Raw genomic sequence first — 27240 nt, forward strand, 5'->3', positions numbered from 1 at the left:
GAGTACATGATTGCTTTATCTTGAAGTTGATTTTTTTTTCCAAAATCTTGAAATATTAGGCTATCCAGTGACCTTAAAAATGATCTAGCCTCTCACTCGGCCAGGACATGATTCTCGTTTCTAAGAAGACCAATTTCCTTTATCTGGAAAAGACCCAACTTTCTCTGTTAACGTTCTCTGAAAGGAAATTATATAGATTATCATGCCTAATAACTTTTACTGTTCTAGTGAAAGTTATTTCCCATTTTATTTTAAAAATTAAAAAGAATTTGAAAAGAAAAGCTAATTTTAATTACAGGGATATTTTACCTTTTGTTTTATCTGTTCAACAAACCTTTATGTGTTTAAGAAGGTGTGTGTTTATTGCTACAATCGAATCAGCTGAATAAAGTTCCACAGCTTTATATATTCCTAATTTTGAATGGAGACACCTGATAGAAATAAAGATAATGAAGAGCAGAAATACATCTCTCTGAATTTCATGTCTCTGTCAATAATTACATCAAGAAAAGAGAGGCTGCTGATGTTTTATTTAGATTGTGTTAATTCAGTCCCTAGAACCAGATGAAAGGTCTAATAATGTAGTTTATAATGATGTGAACTGTCACTTCTATTTGAATAATGTTAGCTACAATCAAATAATTTTTCCTTTTCCATAATGGAATGTTCCTATTCTCATTGTTTTCTGTAATATCTTTGCCTCCAAATAATTCAATTGAGGAAAAACAACATCGTGTACCTAATTCCTGTGTGGTTTAGATTATAGTTTTGAGCCAAGCTGTGGCCAGAGTTGTGTCCTTTCATGAGACACTGATTTTGTGGCTCAATATGTTTTTGGTTCTGAGCTAGATTATCTTATCCATACTCAGGGAAGTACGAACGAAATAAAGGAGCAATATGACTTTTGAAATTATATTTACATCTTTATGACTATTTTTTTTTAATTTATCTGATTTGACCCTCCTCTCTGTTCCCTACACAAATTCTGGCTTTCTGATTTCCTTCTAAAAATGCATCTGCTGCTTTTAACTGCCACCTCAGGGGCCTCTCTCTTTTCTTTCTTTTGTAAAAAAATAGCATTTCCAGATATCCTAACGCTTTATTATCAAAGTTGTCCAGGTGTCATTTCAGGCATCTCACAGGGTTCACAGTGGAGACAGTACCCTGTACCTTTCTTACCTTTTGTCTATAGAGGTGACTTTGCAGGTGGAAGCATGAGGAGGGCGGCTGAGGCAGCTACAGAAACTGTTTCCTAGGTCACGCAAGGTCAGAGCCTGGTCTCTTCGTACACTATACAAATTCCACTGACGAATATCTGTGAAAACATTGATGGTCTGAATTTAGCTGTTCCATAATATTGAGATATAAACCCTATGGGTCAATTTGCTAAAGCACATTTTACATGCTAGACTTAGCAAAATGAATCAAGTGCCATAAAGGCATGCTCATATTCACTTAAAAAAAATTAAAAGGTATCTATTAGGTCAGAGGCTTCTAATAAATGGCATCCATACATATTTGAGATTGAGGCTTTGGAAGCTCTAAGGTGGCATGTCATTATATAGGCTAACTTCCCAAAGGGCATTTTTATTTTGTAATTGCATCTTTGGCTAACTTATCTGGCTAAATTGTCATGTTATTTCTTATCTGTCATTTGCTCATCTTCATTAAAAAACTGTTCAATATCATTAAGCACTTCATCTTTCAGTTAGATGATTTTGCACGTAATTAGGGGAAAAGAAAATGGAAAAATTTTCTGATTATCACAAATGATATGGAGAGTTGCAAACAATTTGAAGTTAATTACGAGCTTAGTTGGGGGGTTAATTAATTTCTGCGTGGACTATACAGAAGATGGATTTCCAACATGTATCTATTAAGTTAATAATATCGACTCCTATTTTATAAATAAAACATGTAGGTACACATACAGCTCAGATGAAAATATCAAACTTTTATTATATCAAAATTGTTCTAGGACTGACTTTTTGGTTTGTATTTAAGCTTTCTTAGAGGATTTTAGTCACACCAAATGTGTCACAACTTCAACTGTAAATACTCATATTTCATATTAAGATTGTTTGACATGGTCTGAGTGTCTGTCCATTTTTCCAGCTATGTTTCAGCCTTGTCACTTGCTTTTGTTTTGTTGTGCATTGTCATGTGTTTTGAAAGAATTGAGGCACCTCTTTTATTTGCAAAACCCAGTCAGCATTTTGTCACCGCCTGTTCAAGTTCCAGCGTAATGGCCCAGACGAAATACTTGGGAATGTGGAGGTCTGGGGATGACTGATGGATCTGTGTAGCAACTATAGCTTTAACCTCTAACTAGCTTTCATTTTTCATCTTTGCAATTTCCATTTCCTCTTTTTATCAAAAATAATTTAGTCGAAATAAATGGATGCTCCTGCACATCCTATGAGCTCTTCTGAGAATTGCACAGGTCTGTTAATAATTTTTCATGTCTCTCTCTCTCTTTTTTTTCTTTCTTTTTTTTTTTTTTTTTTTTTTTTTTTTTTTTTAGTCTCGACCTATTCCTTCCCACCTGACTTCAGCAGTTGCAGAGAGTATCTTGGCTTCAGCCTGTGAGAGTGAGAGCAGAAATGCCGCCAAGAGGATGCGCCTGGACAGACAACAGGTACCGAGGAGCCTCGGGGTCGGTGGACACCAGCTATTGCAAATATGGTTCAGTTAGTCTGATTCAGGTAGAAGGGCGAAAGCTCTGGGATGGATTTTGAAGTACACTGAGGTAGAGTTTTGGGGTCTTTATGATATGAATTGAAAGTTGAAAGTGCAGGATCATGAGAGCAGCGGGCATCCATTACATTTTCCGTGGTGAAAAAATGGACAGTTGTGGGGCACCTGGGTGGCTCAGTCAGTTAAGTGTCTGACTTCAGCTCAAGTCGTGATCGCACGGTGTAGTTCGTGGGTTCAAGCCCTGCATCGGGTTCTGTGCTGACAGCTTAGAGCCTAGAGCCTGCTTTGGATTCTGTGTCTCCCTCTTTCTCTGCCCCTCCCCTACTCACACTCTGTCTCTCTTTCTCTCAAAAATAAACAATAAAAAATTTTTAAAAATGGACAGCTGTAAAATCAGGAATTCTGGCTAGTATCCAATTTGCAGGCTAATTACTTATTTAAATAAATGGTTCTAACTGATCATTTATGTTCGTTTTGTACATTTACCTGATTGTTTATAATAGTGACACGATTGTGTTCATTTCAAGTGAAAGTGAACCTCTCTTTAATTTCCCCTGCTCTGCTGCTAAACGTCAGTGAATTTCTCTGGGAATCTTGAAAGCACATACTTTGAAAGACTGGAAAGCTGTAAAATGGGGACAGAAAATAATGAAAATATATGTCCTGGGCCTGCTTCCGCATTAATGAATCATTTACTGTATACCCATTAAGTATCCTTCTATCTGTGTCTCCTTCCTAGGGATGTAGCTGTATGTGGTATGGGCATGTGCATTTTGCGGGCGTTGTGCGCTTATGTCTTGCTCAGTTTTCCCTTGGTTTATGTACTTCTGTCGGTCTCCCCTCCTCAGGTCTGAATGCCTTTCTCTGTGTTCTTTTTATCTCTGGCCCTCTTAATTGTCCATAATCAAATACTAAAGTATAGCACACAATATTAAATACTACACATAAAAGTATGCTGTGTTCTGACTTTTAAGTTATTTTTACAACAAATGATCTTGTGCTTCATATCTTTAGTTGAGTTTGGGATGAGAAGACTAAATTTTCATTCTAATTTTGTTTTTTCCTACGGGCCAATGAGCTTCTTAAAATTATATATATGTATATATATGTATGTATATATGCATACATATATATACATATGCATATATATGCATACTATCCATATATATACATATATACATGTATATATATGCATACATACATATATATACGTGCATATACATATATACATATACATTATATACATATACATTATACATATACATTATATATATGTATATGTATGTATATATATGTATGTACGTATATACATATATGTATGTATATGTACATATATATAAAACAAGTATTTCCAGTCTAGGACCAAAATATTTCAAAATGTTTCAGAATGGCAGTATTTTAAAATTGTGTGTGTTTATTATTAATATGGCATGTGCTAATAATTCTAAACAATGCAAAATATGAAATCCCTGGTTAATATTTTTTTATTAAAAATTTTTTTTGGGGCGCCTGGGTGGCGCAGTCGGTTAAGCGTCCGACTTCAGCCAGGTCACGATCTCGCGGTCCGTGAGTTCGAGCCCCGCGTCAGGCTCTGGGCTGATGGCTCAGAGCCTGGAGCCTGCTTCCGATTCTGTGTCTCCCTCTCTCTCTGCCCCTCCCCCGTTCATGCTCTGTCTCTCTCTGTCCCAAAAATAAATAAACGTTGAAAAAAAAAATTAAAAAAAAATTTTTTTTAAGTTTATTTTGACGGAGACAGAGACAGTGCAAGTGGGGGAGGGGCAGAGAGAGGGAGAGAGAGAATCTTAAGCAGGCTCCACACTGTCAGTGCACTCACTGTCCACGTGAGGCTCAACCCCATGAACTGTGAGATCATGACTTGAGCCAAAACCAAGAGTCAGACACTTAACCGACTGAGCCATCCAGGGACCCCTAGTTAATATTTTTTAAATGTAGTATTAGCCTCAGATAAAATGTATATGAAAATACTGATTTTGAGTTTATTAATCATCCTTGGCCAGTCATATTTATGCGCATATGCATTCCTCCGTGAGACTTTTATCATTATTATAAGCCTAGAATCTATCTTACTTGGAACAAGTCAGAGCCCTGTATACAATACCATATAGCACAGTCATTAAGATGGCACATTCTGGAGTTAAGTACATCTGGTTTGGTTTCTCAGCCCTGCTCTTACTAATAGCCCTTCAGAAAGCTACTCCATTCTCTGTGCCTCAGTTTCTTCATGGGCACAATAACAATAACAGTTCTAATTCCTAAAGGGTTGTTGTGAGCATGCTAAATGACACATTTATGTTAAGTACTTAGCCTGGCATATAGTAAGCGTTAACAAATTTAGCCTAGGAAAAGATTGTAACTGATGTTTTGTCATTGCCTTGGCATCAATAAATCTAGAAAGAAACATTAATAGTAGAATCTCAGATATAGGAATTTTGAAGTCAGACGAAGTCTATTTGAGAAAATATCATAATTCTAGAAACCAACATAATAGAATTCTGGGATTGAATGCGCTTTTCTGTGTTGTCTTGACATATATCCCACCTCATCTACACTCTAGAATGGTGTCAGTCATATATACAGTTGTCATGAAAATTAAATGACTCATTGGTGCTATGAACTACCTGTGATACTTCTATGTATCCACCAATATTGGGTCCAGTAACTTAACCACTGTTGGCCTAATCTATCAAATCGAGGTTACATATATCAAATTCATAGGTTTATTTTGAGGATTCGATAAGGCAAGGCATATGAAGGCATAGCTCATTTAATAAGTTTACATATATTGTCAGAGCTATACTGTATTCAAACTCCTATGTGTATGCTTCTCTACATACTTAAGTGGTAGGAAAATGTTACCTCCAGTCCTAAGATCGGCTATTTACTAACACACGTGTCCTATTATCAGAAAGGAATACTCATTTGGGCAGTCTTTAAATTGAGATCAAAATTGCTTCCTAGAACTTCTACCCATTGAAGAAAAGCTGCTAGCAACTTTTAACTATTAGCAATCATGAGAACAGTGACTTCTAACTACTGCCCAGGGACCAGGGGGCCAGAATGGGTGGGGATCAGTGGTCCTTGACCCTGCTTCCCATGTTACCTGTTTCCTTTTTCTGTCCTCCTACACAGTGGTCATTTATTGCAAAGCTCTGTCATCTGGGAATAGGGGATGTCCAATATTTTCCCCACAGAGGAACGTTCTTTCCAGGTTTTAAAAGTGTTCAGTGGGCCTGGGATTTATGGGGGATATGGAAGAAAATATTTTAAAAAATGCATTCTGTGATTTATTGGCAACCTAATAGGTGCTTTGTGGGACTTTATTTTTCCTATTTGGTAATTTCAACACCCCATGGAAAGCAGGTGTTATTATAAGGAACCCAAGGCTCAAGGAAGAGGGGTTATTTGTACAGGGTCACCCCGCTGAATGAGCAAATCAGACAATGCGTTTCTACTGTGGGAGGCGGACACTCTAGATCTCTCTGCAGTCTTACTACCTTCCATTGATTATATTCACTGAGAGAAAACCCGTGTCCTGGAACAAACTCTTAGGACTCCTATCATTTGTGCCTCTGCTTGTAATGTTTTTGACAGTGCAGTTTTCTGTTGGAAAACCATCTGTTTTAATCACAAAGATATTTATGCTCTTTCATATCTAGCAAACCAGGTTTCCCCAGTAAGCGAATTATTCCAGGCAGGCCATTTTTGCCTCAATATCAGCTTGAAAAAGTGCCTCACTTCATCTGGGAAATGAGTTCTAAACTGTGAACACTGATTGAGTGTTTAGTATTTCAAAATAAATAAAATATATTACACACAGATATTTAAAAATCCATGAATTATTTCTGCTTACTCTGAACTCATATTTCATTTAACATGCCACACAAAGTGTTCCATCAAGTAATTGTGCACTGCCAACCAAAGCATGCGAATGGGACAGCCCTCTCCTAATTAGATCTAGACCTTCTTTACGCAAGTAAGAGAGAGAAGGATTCTTTTGGGTGTTGGCGATGAGATCATCCTTTTCTGTGCACATTCTTAGCCCAACTCACAACTCTTAGAATTTGCTGGTGACTCAGAGATTCTGTGTCACATCCCTGCCTTTCTGTAGGTGCATGAAAGCTCAAAAACTGGACAGTTAAATCTGGATTCGGTTAAGCCCCATATCTGAGTGCTTGCTGCCATTGCATAGCCACACGGAGAGCTATAATTATGTATGTCCTTCAGAGTTTATGAAGCTTGATGAATTAATTGGATTTTATAAAGCTGTTTGAGCTATGAACATGAAAGGTGTTATGGATGTGTTAAATACTTTATTTCATATGCCCACCTTGCATCACGATCCAGACGAGTCTGGTTATTATGCAGCCTGAGCCCCGGGGCAAGCCAGTGGCAAGGACAGGAGACTACCGTTTCATCCGGAATCAGATTTCACAGAGCTGAGGTCAACCCTCAATGCATTATAGAATATAGTCCGCATTTCTTTTCTTTTAACGTGAAAATCTGGAATTTTTATGGTCCATAGGAAATTCTTCCTCACTCTGACAATTCAAAAAACTGGTCAAAATCAGACTTCACTTTTATGATTCTATGTCATAGCTTATCTTTCAACTAAAAGATTGCCTTTGTTCAGTCTTTATTTCATTCCTCTTTCCTTAAAAACAAAGATCTCTCAAGGTTCTTGGTTACAGTTCATCTGAACAGACAAAAGCAGAAAGTGAGAGATTAGAACCTGCTACTTGCTGATGATTTATTTCCCATTGGTGTGTATTTTTTGCTGTTTTTTTAAGGGATGATACATGTTTCATTCCTGGGCTTGATGACTGATAAACTTAGGGGATTCATGAATAATAAGAGTTTCTTTGGTTTCTTTTCTCTATCCCCAGTTCTTTCAGTTAGTTTGTAGTGCCATATTGGGGATCACATAAAACCAAGGGGTAAGGGCTGTGACAGCATCAGTGCCACAGACACGGCCCTCGTGAAGGACAGCACAGCACACGTGCTAGGTGACTGCTTTTGCAGTGATGAGGACAGATGGGAAGTCAATGGTAGGCTGTGATGTGACCTCTTGGACTCTATTGAAAAGAACATAGTGAAGGGGGCAAGGGGACATGGCTTGTTAGTTGCTTGTGACATAATAAAGGGTGAGAAATCAAGGGAAAAATTACTGAAAACTGGGTGTTTTGCTAAATTAAAAAGAAAAAAATCAGAGCTAGCAAACCAGCATGAAAGCACCAGCCAGGACCTACAAACACTGAGTGAGCCTAGCATAGTCCCTGCTACTCTGTTTTCTTTGGCAGTGCTGAATTCCCTGCGACCTGCTTCTTGTCATGATTCTTCCTGTGTTCTGTTAGGGTGGACATATTAGTGAGCATATTATCAAAAGAAAAATGTCATTGTGGATACAAAGTTGAAAATATAGCTGTGTAAGCATGGTGGCAGTTTTGACACAGACTTTTTATTTTCTCAAGGACGTTTTTGAAAACTAGCTGAAGCCCCCTGGTCAAGACAGAGTTTTCAAGACGGGCAGCTTTTCTTTCGTATTTCATTCTGTCTCGTGTGTCCTTTTGGTACCACTTATAAACTGTAACAAATGCACAACTTAAAGCAACATTTTTCAGTAGGGTTTTATGCTTAAATTGAAACAATGTGATAGTAACTGAGATGCAGCTGGAAACCAATTTCTGTTCCTTTCCAGCCCACACCCCCAGGCTCCCATTCTTAATCATCCTCAACTTGTATTCTGCTCCCACCATTTTTCTTTCATATTTATAACATGATATTTTAGAGAAAACCTGACGTCTTTGAATCTTTCAACATCTGTTTCAGCACGCTCCTCTCATCTGAAGGAGAAAATACACTATAGAAGGACAACAAAGTGCCATAGAGGGTAGTTCTTGGATTACATTGTATTTCCTTTGTGACGTGTGTAATTTAAAACTATTTAGATAGAGGGGCGCCTGGGTAGCTCAGTCGGTTGAGCGTCTGACTTCAGCTCAGGTCATGATCTTGCTGTCCGTGAATTCAAGCCCCGTGTCAAGCTCTGTGCTGACAGCTCAGAGCCTGGAGCCTGTTTCAGATTCTGTGTCTCCCTCTCTCTCTGATGCTCCCCCATTCATGCTCTGTCTCTCTCTCTCTCTCTCTCAAAAATAAATAAACGTTAAAAAAAATTAAAAAAAAAACTATTTAGATAGAATGAACTTCCCAAAGTCATCTCACTATACGGGACCTTATTCTCCTTACTCATGGTAATGTTAAGGTGAAGAATAGCATCAGAAGTGTTTGGGGATACAGTCCAGTGCGAGGTGTTTTCCAAGCCTATTTTATGTCATTGTCATGGCTTTTAACGAAGTGAGGAAACTGAGGCTAAAGCTAACTTCTCCCAAGAGTGCAGAGTTGCTCAGGGTAGAGCCCTGCTTTGATCCAATCCTTGTGCTTTTTAAAACCATTTGTTCCATTTAAAATCACTGAAGAAGCAGCAGCTACAGCTGTCCTCTGATATACGTGTGATGTGACAGCTCACCGCTTTTGGTGACATGAACTTTCCAGATGGTGAAAAACTATTGGTAAAGTTCCAAACAATACACAGTACAATATTCCCTTGATTTACGTGGTAGTGATATGCCTGAAATAATGCATATTTAAAAGCATGCATAAAAACTTTGTGTTCATACCTGAAGTGAACTTTTAGGCTCAGGTGATTGTATGTAGGCTTCCACCCACCCAAAATATCCAGAAGGACTAATTTTAAAATCCACATGGGAGGAGAGACAGCTCTTAGTCAATCAAGACTGCCTGGAGTTTCCAGGAAACTGGCCCCCCCACCCACTTCGTGCCTGTGTCACCTGCTATATATTTTCTAAATGTCCCCTCTGAGTGGTTGGTAACACTCTTTAAGAAGCATCGACACAGACAGACTAGTCTAGGGTTTGAATAGGAAAGGGAATCATAAATTCACAGATACATTCTTTGATAGCGAACCCCTAACTCTGTAACTCCCATCTGAAGAGGACTGACCTTGAGCTGCAGAACCCACAAATTTTCCATACGTTTTGCATTTATCATATTAAATGGATTTTCCCTCCATCCTTTTCTCCTTCTTTTACTTTTTGTTTTTAAATTCACCAGACCCTATAAATAAAAATTCATGGTGTCAGATAAAAATAATGGGGTCCCTTGATTTAATTTTTATTTCTTCGCAAGTCTGAGGCAATTAAGTATCAATGGCCATATCAGTTATGCCCTTAGTTAAAACAAAACTAAGCAGTATGTGATTTCTAATTCCAGTTTTATTCTTGAAGTACAATTCCATTTTGTATCCGTGGTTCAACTATTTTAAATCTTTCCCAAAATTGCATTTCTATTCTTTCCAATTTTGAAGTCACCATCAATTAAATTTTTACGTTAGATATTTATAACAGGGGTACCACAACATCCAGTGCTTGACTACAAATAGAACTCCACAGAAAGATAAGGCTGTGTAGTCTTCAGAAACGCGTAGTTCATCCATTTGAATCATCCATAAATACGCCATTTGCACACTCACCATTGGAGGGCATCACTTGACGGCTCTTCTCTTTCTGTGATGGGTGTGCACTGAATTATCTACTTACATCATCTCTAAAAGACCTGGCAATATGTAGTGAATAATCATATTCTAAAGGAATAGAGTTTTTTCCTATATGGGAAATAGCTAACACGGTAGATATCAAACCGTGACCTTGAATTCATGAGCACCAAAGAATAGACCAATCAGTAAACCAATCCAGAGAGACATGATGGCAAGCATTCTCACTACTGCAGACCTATCATCATACCTCTAGTAGACCAGAGCAGACTCTAGGAATGGGTATAATCACATTTTTCAATAATAAAAACATGGTAATATTATATGTTCCATTACATTTTTGTAAACATACAGAAGTTTTAGAACAACTAAAGAAAAGTAAAGATATTTGCCAAAATAAAATGCTTTACAGTTACATAAAATATCCTTTGTGGATCATTATAATGCATTTTTACCACTCCAATTTAAAAGTTTGAGCTTATTGTACACATTATTTAATATTTGAGAAACAGGGTTAAAATACTTCCACCGGAATTTTTATTTGCTCTGTGGGAAGGAATACTTGACCTGAATTCTGTTGATATTTTGTAAGCAAAATAATTGCTTTATGAGTTTGTATTCTTTCCGCATTAGCTTAATGCAGCTGGACATCAAATATGAATTAATTCCAACTTGAGTTTTTGCAAGATACCTTTTTAATGGAAAAAGTTTTAAACTTTACTCTTTTTCCATGGTTTTTTAACTTCTCTGGGTACTTATTTAAATATTTCATTTATCTGTATCAGCAAGGAATATGAATAGGAATGTTAATAGGAGAAAATTGCTTCTAAATAAGTTCTAAAGTGGTTTATTTAGCAAATATTCATTATATGGAAGATATTTTGCTATATACAGAGGCCATGAAACGAGTAAGAAGAAGGGAACCTTTACTGAGGGTTTACTAAGTGTTAGATTTAGTAGCACTTAGATTGGTTAGTAGCACTAGATTGGTTTTTTTGTAGATATTCCGTTATTTCTGACAATATTGCTGCTGAACAGGTATTTTTATTCTCCCTTTACAGATGGATAAGACATAATACTTTTCCTCAAGAAACTCACATTCTATTAAAGATAAGTGAAATTAGCATGATAAATAAAATTATAAGAGCATGACCAGATTGCTGTAAGAGCCAGGGGACAGCACTCCTAATTCTGCCGAGGGAACCCAGGAGGGCTTCCCAGAGGAGGCACTATTAGATCCGGACCTTGGGAAGTAAAGGAGATTCTGACAGACAAAAAAGCTAAAGGATGATATTCTGGACACATGGAGCATTTCCATGCATGAAAACTTCTTGAGTGTTAAAAATCACAGTCTCCTGTGATTGAAACAAGATTCTTGGGGGGAAAAAATACAAGGACAGGAGATTGGACATGAAGATTTAAACTAGGTTGTGTAGGCACTTTATATGATGTTATTTGGACTTTCAATGCATGCCAGAGAGGAGTGTGAAGGAGACTGAAATGTCTTATTTTTACAAAGCTTCAGAAGCCTATGGACAAGGAGTATTGAGATTCGAGGGCAAAGGTGAGGTCCTGATTCAGACAGGAATTACTTTCCTTACCACCTATCATTTCAAACTTGCTATTGATTTTTTTTTTAAGTTTTATTTGTTTGAGAGCGAGCACAAGCGGGGGAGGGGCAGAGAGTGAGGGAGAGGGAGAGAGAGAATCCCAAACACTTCTCTGTACTAACAGCACAGTACTTGGTACAGGCTCAATCTCACAAATCGTGAGGTCATGATCTGAGCCGGAATCAAGAGTCAGACACTTAACGGACTGAGCCACCCAGGTGCCCCTCAAACTTGCTATTTAAATGAGATGATATGCAAAGCTGAGCATATGCCAAAAAGTGATTGTGAAGATGAATCTTTTGCAAAATAAACAGATGGTTTCAGGGTATTTCTAAGTTAAACCTGAGTGACCTGGGCTTACCTGCTCTTCTGTGCCACAACCTTAGCTCAGCGAATTAGAAATCAAAGTTGAATGTTTTCCTGTAGTTTTAGTTTATGAGATTACATGCAAAGATTATTCTTCTGTCTTAAAGATCTTTTTATCTTTATGATGTCTCAAAAAACTGACATTACAGTTTTCATCACTCAGTGATTTTTTAATCTTTTTTTCTTAAATTGAGAATATGGTTACTTTTGTATAAAAGTTTTCCTTAGTGTACATATTTTCCTTGTGTAATGGTATATCAATTTATATCTGTATAATAATGCAGAGAGCATCATTTTATTGACCCCTCATAATATTGTGAAACATGTCGAGTAAATGGTTTCCTTCTTCTATGGATGGGGAATCTGAAGCTGAGAACCTTTATCCTTTTGGGTGATATCCATGTGGGGTTTTTTGCACTCAGTCTACTTTACTGTTTGTTTTTCTGGCTCCATCGAGAATTCTTGCACATTCTTTTTTATTTTTATTTTTTTAATTTAATTAATTAATTAATTAATTAATTTAGAGGGAGAGGGGTAGAGGAAGAGGGAGGGAGAGAAGCTTAAGCAGGCTCCACACGCAGCACAGGGCCTGATGCAGGCTCTAGCCAACAACCCTGAGCTCATGACCTGAGCCAAGATTAAGAGTCATACACTTAATCAACTGGGTCACCCAGGCACCCCTCCCACATTCTTACAGAAATGATTTCTTTTTAGATTTTTAGGTACATCTTTGGATTCGGATGTTATTAGTTTCTGGATAAGTGTCAGGATATGGGTAGGTGGTTTGAATTCAGACGGAGAAATTCACATACTATGTTTATATACTTTTTGGTGCCAAAGTCAGGCGAACATATGGTTAACTTCGCTCTCTGTGAATCCAGCATCTTTGTTAATATTTATTTTAGAATGAATTATTTTTAGGCTTAGTAGATAAATGAAAATCTGCCATATTCAATTTATGCCAAATGTACTCATTTTTATAATTTATTTCTCATAATATATTCATTTTCTGTCCTGTCTTTTCTCTTTAACCACTTTAAAACCCACTAGGTACTCTGAGACAACAATATTGTGTGGATTGGGGAAATTTAGCCATAGTCACACATTTATTATGAAATTAGATAATACAGTGGCTTGACAAATTGGACTGTGCTTCCTAAAGAGATTTATGATGACTGACATGACTCACGTGGTAAATACAGTGAGACCCGTGGCCTCAAGAAACATTTTTCTCTCAATAACTCAGCACTTTGGGAAGTGGGATTTCTGCAGAGCTGAGTAGTTGGGGTAGCTGAATATTAGCTTTCCTTAAAACATCATTTTACGTTTGTTTCTGTTTCACTTATTTTACTTTTCTTTTTTTCATTTCATTTCATTCAACACTTTCAGTGTATCTTCATTTCATGACAGAAGTCTTCTGATTGTAAATTTTAAGCATGGATTTCGTTATTAATCTTTACCAAGGCTTGGGCAGTTCTGATATTTAGAGCCTTACCTACAGGCACAGGTACTGCAGAAGAGGTGAGCCTATAAAATAGGTCCTAGAGAAAACCCCAGAGGCAGGTCAGCCTGCTTTCTTGGTAATTTTCCTCTTTCTCATAATGGTCAAAAGAGCCTGGCTTTCTGATAGGCTTGCTGGCAATATTGATCTTTATTGACACCCTCCTTCTCCTATGTTTCTCACCCTCAGGAAGGAGCCACATCTTTCCTGCACTATCAGTGTTCTTTGCCTTGTCAACAATATTTTTTAAAAATTATTTTCTGGGGCACCTGGGTGGTTCAGTTGGTTAAGCGTCTGACTTCAGCTCAGGTCGTGATCTCACGGTTTGTGAGTTCAAGCCCCACGTTGGGCTCTGAGCTCTTAGCACAGAGCCTAGAGCAGCTCAGAGCATAGAGCCTGCTTTGGATCCTATCTCTCTCCCTCTCCCCTGCTGGTGCTCTGTCTCTTTCTCAAAATTAAATAAACTTAAACATTTTTTTAATTATTATTTTCCTTTAACAACCCAATGGCTTCTAGATGTCAACAGGACATGCCTGTATTTGTTCTCATTTACATCCTGTTCATGGGATATAAGAAAGACTACCTCTCACTACTGTTTGAGGAGTTTATGCACACCTATTTTCTAAGAGGCCTTACCCGCACCCTTTCATCAAGAGAAAAATGATGCATATATAGATCAAAATCCAAGTCACATCTCTAAGTTCTTTTTAATGTTTGCCTTGAACATAAACAAGATCAAAATAACACTTTAAATGATACAATCAGGTTGAAAGCCCAGTGATCTTCCTATGTTAAGATCAAACTTCTCATTAAATCACTTCTAGTGGCATGCCATGTTCTTATCTTTCTTGGTTCTGGTGCTAGTTTTGATACATAAGAAAACATAATAGTGCATTCTGGTCCTGATATTCAAGGGCACTCGGGGAGCTCCAGCACATGGCAGGAACAGTCACCTCTTTCATCTCTGAGGTTTGTGTGTAGTCTCCTGCTCCAAAATCCTCCATGAAAAGTTAATTGAGATTTAATAGACGTCATGGTTCTGAGTTCCAGAAAGAAGGCAGAGAACAAAGGTACAAAAAGAGGTCATGGCTATAACTGTAAGCATAAATAATAAAATAGGTAGCTGTAGGTGAAAAGTTTATCTGAATCTCAGAGGCATTATGATTCCCATCAAAAAGCAGCGATTAAAGCTTTTTTACCAGTGTCTTTCCTACTGGTTATTTATCAATGAGCCACGATTACTTCTAGGTGAGGCAACCTGAGAACTTAGGGGCAGAAGGTAGGCTTTGATTCAAACCTTTAGAAAACAAATAGGGGCACCTGGGTGGCTTAGTCAGTTAAGCACCTGACTTCAGCTCAGGTCATGATCTCGCGGTTTCATGAGTTGGAGCCCCGTGTAAGGCTCTCTGATGACAGCACAGAGCCCACTTCTGATCCTCTGTCTCCCTCTCTCTCTCTGCCCCTCCCGCCCTACTCTCTCTCTCTCTCTCTTTCTCAAAAATAAACATTAAAAAAGAAATAGTGTCTGGAGAATGAGAAACAGCGGGATGTTTTAAATACATGTATGGAATATCTACAAAGTCACTACACTTGGGGATTGCTAACCTAACAACTTTTCAGAAGAGCCTCTTCTTCAAGTTATTAAATTACCATTTTTACTATGGGACATATTCAACTCATTTTAAAAAGTCAGAGCTCCTGGGGTGCCTAGGTGGTTCAGTCAGTTAAGTGTCTGACTTTGGCTCAGGTCATGATCTCACGACAACATCAGGCTGTGTGCTGGCAGCTCAGAGCCTGGAGCCTGCTTGGGATTCTGTGTCTCCCTCTCTCCCTGCCCCTCCCCCATTCATGCGCGCGCTCTCTCTCTCTCTCTCTCTCTCTCTCTCTCTCAAAAGTAAACATTTTAAAAAGTTCTCCAGAGAACCTTACAGACCACTTCGTTCAATAAATTTATTTTATGAAAGCCACAGGCCTGGGAAAGTTAATTTCTGGTTAGACTTTCTTTTCTTCCCCCCCCCCCACTCCATTTTTCTTCCTTTCTTCGGTGATTTTTCCATATTTCACTAGAAGCAGAATTTCTCTTTAAAAATAAAAAAAGAAGACCAATACAGTACAGAGTTTAGCTCCCTTTTTATTTCAGGGTAATGTTCTGAATAATGAAAATCAGAATGCTTCATAAATTTCAACTCTTAATGCCATCATACATTCATAACATGCAAGAATTTGAATACTACTTCAGATGTGGAACTCAGAAGGTCACATTAGTTTAATGGAGTTGCATTTTTCTATCCTTTATTATTGCTTATGAAGCAAGTTTGAGAAGTCCAATGAAGCTGTCAAGCTTTGTATGTCTCCATGTGTGTGAGGAAAATTTCCCTTCTAGGGAACTGCCCAGTTATTAGTGTATTTTCTTAAATTCTTTATAAAGGATCTGCATGTGAGCTTTTTAAAACTACAGAACTTTTCTGTAGCTTTTTACATTTATTTCTTAAATGACTATTTATTGGGTAATTCTTATTCGAAGAACAATATTTATTGAAACCATTTCAAATATCCAGATTCAGGTTTAAATTCCAAGTTCTTTACCACATAAGGTATCATCCCCACTATATTTGGGAAATAACCAGGACATGTTTAGGAAGAACATCACACATAATTATACTAATGTTTGTGTGTTCTCTTATACCTTAATGTTGAATTCACATACATTTTCCCACTGAATTTTTCTGCCCAAACTCAGTGAGGTATATACATCATGCCTATTATTCATGACTCAGACTCACACACATAAGTGCAGCCCCTCATTGTTGCTCCTGTTTTCTTTCTATATCCATGAAATATTGAGGATTTAGAGGTATGTGAACGTAGAGCCAGATCTCAGTCCTTTGAAGACATTGTAATTCTTTCCACCCGAGTGCCTTTGCTCAGGCTCCTCGTCAGGGCCAGCTCCACACCTGTCCTTATTGGTACCCATCTCAAAGTGCATCAGTTTGAAGAAGCACCTCCTGGATCAGATCAGCCCAGGAAACTAAGTCCTTTTCGTCTTCTCTAGGTAGCAACAACTATCAGCCCAACATATTATACTGCTTGATTAAATACCCGGCTAACACTGGCATGGCCTCCAGATGTCTTTTGGAATATTGACTCTTCAATTATGTATCGCTCTGTAGGATTAAAACGGCTTTGGCTTTTCATCATTTTGAGCCTCAGAGATCTACCTAGTTATATACTGGGATGAGGTTATGCACTCAATATCCACATGTGGCTTGGTGTAGCAGGGCAAAAAGTTCAGTTTCAGGGAAGGAAAGAGCCTGTTGATGAGATGCCTGCCACACAATAGAACGCTCAGGCCCAACAATGGTAATACGTAGCCTGATAGAGTGGTGATCATTGGAATTAATACTATCATTTGAAACGTTGTCTAACAGCCCAGTACACAATGTCAGCACCAAATGGGGAAAATCAAAAATATTATATGACAGGAACCAAACCTGTAAACTGGGGAGAGGATAAAGAATGTCTCAACATTTATTTCCATGCCCCCTGTTGCTTTTAACTGTTTGGTGAGAAAAGGAAGGCAGCTCTTGGGTTTCTGACAAAGCAGTTATAGGGAGAGACAGATTCTGGGAGATGACCTGACATTTGCCCCTGATGGTTGTCATAGCAGCAGGCTGAATGGAGCAGCTCGATACACGTGCTGTTGCAGGCTCTGGAGGAAGTTCCGCCCTAAATGGAACACATTAGAACATGCATATACAAAGATATCAAGCATTCGTTAGTGGTGGCCATCTTCTTCCTTTATCTGGTGCTTGTCTAATTTTTAAGGACTCAAGACTTAAGGAGTCCATGTTTAAAGGCAATGACAACCACAGGCCTTTGGGATGAATGGCAGCACCATCCCCCATAAGTTGACACCACGTATCTAGAGTGCTGTTCCTTGGGGAGAAGGTATTTCAAAGTGTTGCTAACAAAGGCTTGGATGCTAAACTGGATGTAGCCTTTTTTTTTTAAAGCTATATATGCTGTGTCTATACTTAGCAAGTTTTGTCCTTATTTACTCTTCAATTACTCACAAATAACATGCATGCACGCCTTTATCTCTGTCTTAGACATGAAAGATAGCGACTTAAAGTTACGTATAAAAAGATGTGTACCCATGTAAATATATCTACATAAAGGAGAGGGTATCTGTCCATAGGTTTTTATTAAAAAAAAAAAGGCTTTGGGATTGTTAGTAGGGTACTCATTTGAGTTTTGAAAATGTTTGAGTTTTGGTTTAGTAGGCTAGATTTGGTATTAAATGTGGACACATCTTTCTAAAACTGAAGTCTTAATAGTAACATTAAGTTCTATATCACTAGACAACAGTATTTGACAGTTACAATTATTAATGCATCCATAATCTCTAAATGCTCAGATGAACTATTGACAATTACATAATTTTCAGCAACAATATGATTTCTTTCCAATGATAAGTAAGATGTGTGATAATCTTGGATGATTCTGACTAAAACATTAAGAACAAAAATCCTGATCCTATGCATGATCAACAGAGAACCTATATATTCTAAACCATGGCCTTAAAAAAATCTCTAAATATTTTCTAAACCATGGCCTTATGTAATTATAAAATAGATATAGGAAAGAATAAAAAAATTAGTATAACCACAACGATGAGGGTGTTTTTTTTTTCTTTTTATCAATCAGCATATATTTAGGAGAAATTGGAAAAATTTAAATTTTCACTCAATTTGACCTGATGAAAACACAAGTAAAGTTACTGACAAAAATACATAATCTGAATGGTAACATTTTGGTTTTGCTTAAAGCTTGAGAAAAATTATTATGATATTTTGACTCCATAGTAATTTCAAACCAGCACTTCAGGAATTACAAAAGAATGGATGCATAATAAACTAAAAAGAATATAAGCTAAATGGAAGACTTGACGTCAAAATTGCATTTTGTCTCTGTCATGAATCAAGTTGGAAATTGGGAGTTTTCCAAAAAAGCTTGGAAGCACAATCTGTGTGGACACAGGATATGTGAGCACTGAAATATAGTTTATTAGTATAATGAACTTACCTTTAAGAATGTATTTAAAACATACAGTATATTCACCTTAGGGCGGGGAAGTTGGAAATCTATCTGATCTAATCCAAATCCACGTATTTTAGTAGGAAGAGAGAGGCTCTTCAGTACTCTTTCCCCCCCGGGAGAAAGTTAAGCAACATTTGTCTGTTCTCTCGGGTCACTGAGACACATACAACTGATTGAGGGTCTCTACCGTGCAGACACAACCCGCAAGACTAAGTCCTAGGTGTGAAAAGCCTCCAAGGTGGTACACATTTAGAGATGAGGAAACCTAATGAACTTTTTTTTTTAACGGAGATAACCTGAATTAGGAATTTTCAAAGCATTGAATTCATTAAGTACTCAGTGAAACATCAGACCAAAAGCTTGACTTCGTTTTCAGGTTGAGAAGTGGCCCAGGAGAGCGTGATCCTGGCATTCAGTGACTGTTGAAAGGAACTGCAGGAGGACAGTGCCAACAGCTAGGAGATCTAACACCCGGAAATCTCTTACTTCACAGTGGTAGAAAATTTAGTCACAGAGGGGGTGAGCAAAACGGACTTGATAAGCTCAGGCAACCGAAAGTTCTAGCAACAAGGCCGGCTTTATACGGGGTTGATTGTTTTGTAGGTGAATGGGATTCTCCCTGAGATCGCTTGGCTCTGCTCCATCTTTGCTGTTTCTGTTCTCAGACAGGTTATCCCTCGTGGTAGCAGAATGGCAGCAGCCCCTCCAGTTTTCCATCTTCCCCACTGACTGAGATTGGATTACCATTCCTCCCTAAAGTACGTGCTGAGGCCCGGAGAGCAGAAGAATGCGTAGATCACATGCTCAGTTTGGGATCCATGAGTGCAGTCAGCTCTGCAGAGCACATGGAATAAGAGCGGGAGGGGAAGAGTCAGACACAGTAACCGAAAGGGAGAGGGGGGGGAGATAAATGCTGAAAAGCCAGAGAAGAACAATATTCACTACAGTGGGTTGTGCTAGTTTCCTAGGGCTGCCATCCCAAAGTACCACTAACCTGGTGGCTTAAATCAACAGAAATTTATGTTCTCGCATCTCTGGAGGCTGGAAGTCCAAAATCAAGGTATTGTAGGGGCCACATTCCCTCCAAAGCCTCTACAAGAGAATCTCCCCTTTCATCTTCCAGCTTCTGATAACCCCAGGCATCCCTTGGCTTGTCTTGTGAGCCATCACTTCATCTTCATTTGTCCCATCTTTCCTCGGTGTCTGTATCTATTCTTTTCTCTTAAAGACACCAGTCACACTGGATTGGGTCCTACCCTAATTCAGTATAGTCTCAACTAGATTACATCTGCAAAGATCCTATTTTCAAATGAAGTCACACTGGCACGTATGAGGGGTTAGGACTTCAACATATGTTTTGGGGGGGGGGGGCAGAGTTCAACCTGTAAGAGTCCACTCCCTGCCCTCTTCACCAAATTCATGTCTTTTCCACTTGAAAAATGCAGTCACTAATTGCAACTTCATGAGAAGTCTTAACTCATTCCATTATCAGTCTTGAATCCAAAAACCCCCCTAAATATAATCAACTCAAAAAGTCTCAAATCTTCTAAATCATCTAAATCTGGTATGAGTGAGACTGAGTATGGTCCATCCTCAGGCAAAACTCCTCTCTGCCTGCAGACCTGAGAAACCTGGAAAACAAGTTAGATGCTTCCAAAACACAATGATGGGACAGGCGTAGGATAGACGTTCCCGTCCCTAGAGGGAGAAATGGTAAAGGAAAACAGGGTTACAGACCCTGAGCAAGTCCAAAACCCAGCAGGCTACGTGCCATTCGATTTCGAGGCCTGAGAAGAGCCATGTGTGGTGCCCTGCTCTGTCATCCTTGTCCCCCCTCCCCTCCCAGGCAGCAGCTCCGGGCTCCTGGCCCACCTGCTTGGAGGTGCCCCATCTTAGCCCAAGGAAGTTTGATAGGCTGGCCTCGGTCAACTCCACCCTGTCTGTCTGATCCTTGTGTCTTTCCTGTGTCGTACAAATCCTCTTACGGGGCACCTGGATGGCTCAGTCAGTTGAGCGTCCGACTTCGGCTCGGGTCATGATCTCACGGTCCGTGGGTTCGAGCCCCGCGTCGGGCTCTGTGCTGACAGCTCAGAGCCTGGAGCCTGTTTTGGATTCTGTGTCTCCCTCTCTGTCTGCCCCTCCCCTGTTCATCCTCTGTCTCTCTCTGTCTCAAAAATAAATAAACGTTAAAAAAAATTAAAAAAAAAAAACACAAAAAAAACAAATCCTCTTTCTCATTCCATCCCTGTTCAGGCTTGCAGTTTTTCTGCCGGCATAACATTCTTGAAACATTTGCAGAGGTGAATAATGTTATTTGACATGAAGGTTCTTTGCATGCCGTTCCTGGATAATCTCATCTCTATCCCTAGCCTCTGCTGAGATGGTTGATTGGACTTTTGTGTCACAGTTAAAATCTTTAGCATAGGGTTGTCCAGCCACACCCTTTTTTCAAAGCATGCTCTCTAGAAAATTTTCCAAATCAAGTGCCAACTCCTTTTTCTTAGCAAATTCAATCCACAACATGGGCTGACTCCAATTTTTGCACTCAAGTTTTGAAGAATGTGTGTATGGCTTTATGTCCATGAGGTGATAGTATACCTAATAAGAATTTACCAACAGAACTTTTGAAGGCATAGAATTTACAGTGTATCTGTAAATGCAAAATATGTAACTACCTCCAGTGCTATTTAAATGAGGAAAAATGTATAAACTGTCTTTGAGTTTTACTTAAAGATTTGAGGTAGGACTAATATTTCCACTTGTTTGTTTTTTTTAAATTATAGGAGTTTTATTATCAGGAGACAGGCATATGGGGCACCTGGGTGGCTCAGTCAGTTAAGCATCTGACTTCAGCTCAGGTCAGGATCTCACGGCTCATGGGTTTGAGCGCTGCATCAGTCTCTGTGCTGACGGCTCAGAGCCTGGAGCCTGCTTCAGATTCTGTGTCTCCCTCTCTCTGCTCCTCCCCTGCTCGCGCTCTGTCTCTCTCTCAAAAATAAATAAACACTATTTTTTTTAAAAAATCAGGAGACAGGCATAGATATTCTCTCTCTCCCCCACAGACACATGCACTACAGATAAAATAGGTAAACTCTTATACAAAATTATTTTTTTTAATTTTTATTTAAAAAATTTTTTTTGATATTTATTTTTGAGAGAGGCAGAGTGCAAGCAGGGGATGGGCAGAGAGAGAGAGGGAGGGAGGGAGACATAGAATCCAAAGCAGGCTCCAGGCTCTGAGCTGTCAGCACAGAGCCTGACGCGGGGCTCGAACTCACGAACTGTGAGATCATGATCTGAGCCGAAGCTGGACATTTAACCAACGAGCCATCCAGGTGCCCCCCAAATAAAATTGTATATCAAAATATGAAGAAATGCTAATAATCTGCATCACTGAGAGGTATGAAGAGTATAAACATTGGAAGTAAAATTCAAAAGGAAGGTGAAGATAGCCCTATTGCCCATTGATACGTGCTTTACTCTTTCATGAATGTAGCGACTGCATATCCTCCATTCTGTTGCTATTGTCAAACCCATAAAAGTACTTTACATACTTCACATTCCCACACCCAGAAAATCTGTCCTTTTTTAAAAAAAAATTCAGTCTTGTGTTTTTCCTAAGTATTTTGCTTAGTTGTAATAATTGTTAAGTATAAGATGGGAATACTATGTATATTTAAATGTTTTTTCTGCTTTACCGACAAAGTGATTCATACATACGTATCATGTACGCATCCCTAATCAAGGCCATCTATAATTAGACGAATAATAAGTGCTTCTTAATGATGAGAAGGAAACCAATTATTAATGAGCTGTCTCTTAAAAAGTACAGTCCGTTCATTAGCTGTAAAGTGCTGACCAAGCTTAAATGTGTATATTCTGGTCTAAAAATCAAACCAAAATGAATGCATTAAATGTATTGCTCTCTTTTGTTTCTTATTTACTTTGTGGGTCTTCAATGAATACTGAAAGCACAGTAGAAAATTTGACAGTGATTTATTTATAGAAGTGCCCACTTAAGGCAGGTTCTGACAAGTTATATGTATCTTAGTGTGGAGGCAAGCACACTATCAGCCCTCAGTCTCTCCTGTGCAGAACTGAGGGGTAAACATCAGGGAGACTGGCCTCAAATTCCTTTATTTGATCCCTTTCTGAGCAACCCCCCTCAGAAGGAGGAAAGGATCTGGTCTCTGTCTTTGTGGCCTGTCGGGACCCTGTGTTCTTCGAACCTCAGATGTGCTGGATGCTCTTGTATCGAGTAGCTTAGAAGCCTCTGTCCACGAAGCACAAACGAGGAACCCAGGGCTGGGCCGTGGCTGTGAGCACAGGGCCCGGTTCAACCGGACACGCTCATGACGTCTCAAAAGTATTCCCAGGAATAATTCAGCATCCCCCTGCGCTGTGACACGTGACTTGCTTCAACAAGTCAGGAGCACACTGCTCCGGCAATTCTGAAAAGAAATACAAATTAAAATGAATTGAATCCTTTCTCAGTACAGTAAACCTAGGTAGGCATCAAAAGCATGTAGGAGGGTGGCAAATAGTTAGCGGAGCACAGAAGTAACGATTTTGCCCTAGCCACTGCTGGAAAATGTTTGCATTTGAACTTTCTTCAGGGCGCCATGTGCTCTTGGATTTACCACTGGCCCCACAACTTCCCACTGTCCTATAATCGGACCCCCTCTCTCATTGATGTAATTTTTTGGGTACCATGAGGCAGTCTGGTGTGCCATCTATGGTAATAAAAGTCTCCAAAGACTTTTGATTGACCTCATATTAGCTGAGTCTTTTATCACCCACGCATATGTGCCAACATTGTTGCTGTAAAAATTAAAGCTTTGCTAATCCTCTAAAAAATAATTAGGATGAGAAATAAAATAGTCTTTAGATGTTTTACCCATTCCAACTTACACACGTGCATAAATACTATCTCCTCTACATATTTTGATAGTAGTACAGAAAGAGTGTTAAAAGAATAGGAATAAGAAAACTATTCAGATTTGGTTCTTCTCTTTTTCTCTATTTTAGCACGGAAGAATATGTGGGTTCACCCTGGTGGGGATACTGGCTGGTATGAGAAATAATGCACATATCCTTAAGAATATACTAATATAAATTAAACTCAAGCTGAATTATCAACCTTGTCTTAACGAATCACTGAATTAAGGTTTAGTTCCTTTTTATTTTTAAAGTTTATTTACTTATTTTAAGAGAGAGAGAGAGAGAGAGAGTCCCAAGCAGGCTCCACACTGTCAGCACAGAGTCTGATGTGGGGCTCAAACTCACTCTGAGATCATGACCTGAGCCGAAACCAAGAGTCGGACTCTTTAACCAACTGAGCCACCCAGGCGCCCGAAAGTTTACTTCCTTTTTAAAATTCTAGCTGTGTGATTTCTGTGAGCTACTTGAAACCAGCAGCCTTGCTTGGTGCAAAACATGAAGGGGAAACAATTAGGCAGGTTTTTTTTTCCCCCCACCCCAAATGAATCTATCCGTATTCATTTTGAACTGAGTTGCTTGTTGTTCCTAGTCAGTTATTCAGGAAGATAAGCCTCTGGGTCCCCAAATAAGTAAATACATTATTTATGTTTGGCCACGGCAAAGACATGTTTAGTTTAAAAAATGGGGCCAGAGTCCTTAGGCTAGAATTATAAGACATTTATAAAGCAGACAAATAACTAAATTAAGCCACGTAAAATGAAGGATTCCTGGGATTAATCACCTTGAAAGCGCACAGCTCATGAAATACTATGAAGCCATGGAAAGAGTGAGAGAGGCAGCCTTCATTAAGCAACTCCCAAGAGGCCTCATATGAGAATGAGGCTCACATTTCTAATTAGCCTTCTATAGAGTTTGGGATGATCGTCCTGGTTTTTAGGTAGTGGTGTTGTTAAATACCTATACAGCATTTTCGTCTACAGGACTCAAAAAGCTGTACGAAGATTAATAGACCCTATTTAGATGGGTTCCACAGGACAGATAGAACTGCACCCTTTTGTTCACTCAAACACACCAGGAGGCAAAAAAGGGTGAGGGCTGGGCACCATTTTTCTGCAAGTCTGGATGAGCCGCTGACCGGAAATGGAGCATTCTTACCTGCCGTTCACCGGTTGGTACACAGGACTATATCCTATCTTCCCTTTGCAAGGAAGGGCCCACAAAGGAGAGAGGATGAGGAGGAGGAGGAGGAGGAAAGAAAGTTGTAGTTCATTTGCATAATTTAGGCATCTGAAATTAAAAAGTATTAATCACCTTGCTGATCTGGTTCTGTAATGAAAAAACTGCTTATCAGTAAATCCAGCCTCCTGCACAGTGCCTGGGTTAAAACAAACAGCAAATCCCATCAAAGGGAAATTATGAAGTGAAGACAATGCTGAATTTCTGATGAAATGTCCTTGTGCGGTTCCATTATTTTTCACTTCACTTAATTTTATTTTAAGGGCCATTTTAGAATTAAAACACTCCTTCCTTAATAATCGAATGTTGTTTGTCCTTGAAGCTATAGTTTAGGGCAGTTAGCAAATTTTAAGATTAAAAAAACAAGTTTGAGTTTTTGCCTATAAACATCTGAAAACATACCTAAAAATATACTTAGTACTAGGCATACCAAAAAAATATCTTCATATTTAGTACCCATCAGAGTAAGTACTGTTTAATTGAATGTTGTTTGTCCTTTAAGCTGTAGTTTAGGGCAGTTAGCAAATTTAAAAAAGAAAAAAAGTGAACGTTTATTCATTCTTGAGAAACAGAGACAGCCTGCGTGAGCAGGGGAGGAGCATAGAGAAGCCTCCAGATTCTGAGCTGTTCGCACAGAGCCCCATGGGGGGCCTGAACTCACAAGTGGTGAGATCATGACCTGAGCCGAAGTCGGATGCTCAGCTGACTGAGCCACCCAGTCACCCCGGCAGTTGGCAAATTTTAAAAGATTCAAAAACAAGTTTGAGTGTTTGCCTATAAACGTGAAAACATACGTAAAAATATATTTAGCACTAGGCATACCAAAATACATCTTGATGTTCAGTACCCGTCAGAGTAAGTACTGTTGATTAAGTAAAGAGATAAAAATAGAATATTTTTATTTGAAAAATTTCTCAATTTTACTGTCACATTGTTTCACATTCAAACATATAAGCATGGAATACTAAAATGATATAGCTAGCTATATTTCTTTTTTGCCTTTTGTGCCTTAATTGCCTAACAAAATTAACTTAAACTGTGGAACACTGAGTGGGTAAGATCTGCTTTGGGTACCATTTTTCCGCCACCCATAAAAGAGTTTCCAGCAGTATTTGACAGCTTAAGTCTGTGAAAGAGGATTCCCTGGTGAGTGAACAAATGAATATTATTCTTTTTCTTCTCTAGTTAAACACCTCCTGTTCCTTTAAGTTCATTATAAAGTTTTGAGAAACTTCCAGCAACCTGGTTTGTCTTGCCTAGACAGGTTCAGCTCATGATGGCTCCCAGTGTGCCTACCAGTCAGGAAGGTTTGACTTGCTCAGCACAGTGTGTTGGGTAAGCCTGCGAGCTCTGGAGTCAGAGTGCCTATGTTTAGATCTCGGTTTCAGTACTTACCTCTGTGTAAACTTGGATAAGCCACTCCGCAGCCTTTGTGCCTCTGTTTTTCCAATGTGTAAAATGAGAATTTAATAATATATAACTCATTGGTATGTTATGTGGATTAATATGACAGTCCATTAGCACAGTTCCTGGCATATAGTAAATGCTCAATAAATATTACCTGGTAATATATTTATCTCTCTCTCTCTCTTTGTCATTCTTTATTTAAGGAATAATTAAATGCAGGCAGCTCAGCATTCTAGGATTTATGTACTTTTATTAATGCAACTTAAGATGGCATTAGATAATTTTTGTCTAATTCATCTATACGTTAGGTCCCTTATTATATGCAATCTAATAATCTCTTTTTTTATACTTAAATCATTTACAATTAATCTACAGTGTTAACCTGTTTCACCTGCTCATGTGTAAGTTCATGGGAAGCAGGCAATCATTCTGTATCATTTGTTACAACAGTGTGCAGTGTCTTGCACATTGTGTGTCCTCGATATTTTAACAAATGTTTTAAGTTATAACTGTACATTTTTCCAGAGGTCCTAATGTTACAACATTTCTTCCTCGCTTTGTGTGTAGAGGTAGTAGTTTAGACTTAAGGGTAAGGATACACTTTCAGCCCTGTTGAGTTCATCGTATGAAATATCAGCCTGTAACGAAACCGTCCAAAGCCTGTTGCTGTTGACTTTGCCTATTGTTTAGACTTCCCCCTCCTTCTTCACATCCTGCATCCTGTTTCTCGTTATTACCCAAATTATTCAGTATTCTATCAATATATTTAACGTGTCTCAGTTTAAATATCAAATGGC

The 27240-nt window shown here is 38.7% G+C and overlaps 1 protein-coding gene across 6 annotated transcripts in view; it reads left to right on the top strand.

The window, feature by feature from the left end:
- The window catches only part of NOL4 (nucleolar protein 4), a 442954-nt gene that overhangs the window by 325114 nt on the left and 90600 nt on the right, over positions 1-27240 (top strand). For 5 of the 6 annotated variants that reach the window (XM_047087053.1, XM_047087052.1, XM_047087055.1 and 2 more), the window contains one exon: positions 2525-2638. The exons of the other annotated variant lie outside the window; for it this stretch is intronic. In XM_047087053.1, the coding sequence (XP_046943009.1) occupies positions 2525-2638 (114 nt within the window). The remainder of the gene's footprint in view (positions 1-2524; positions 2639-27240) is intronic. 6 annotated transcript variants of the gene reach the window in all.

The sequence above is a fragment of the Lynx rufus genome, unplaced genomic scaffold (genome assembly GCF_022079265.1).
Source record: "Lynx rufus isolate CCGP_SWC_20201006 ecotype Redwood Valley unplaced genomic scaffold, mLynRuf1.p SCAF_22, whole genome shotgun sequence".
Classification (NCBI taxonomy): domain Eukaryota; kingdom Metazoa; phylum Chordata; class Mammalia; order Carnivora; family Felidae; genus Lynx; species Lynx rufus.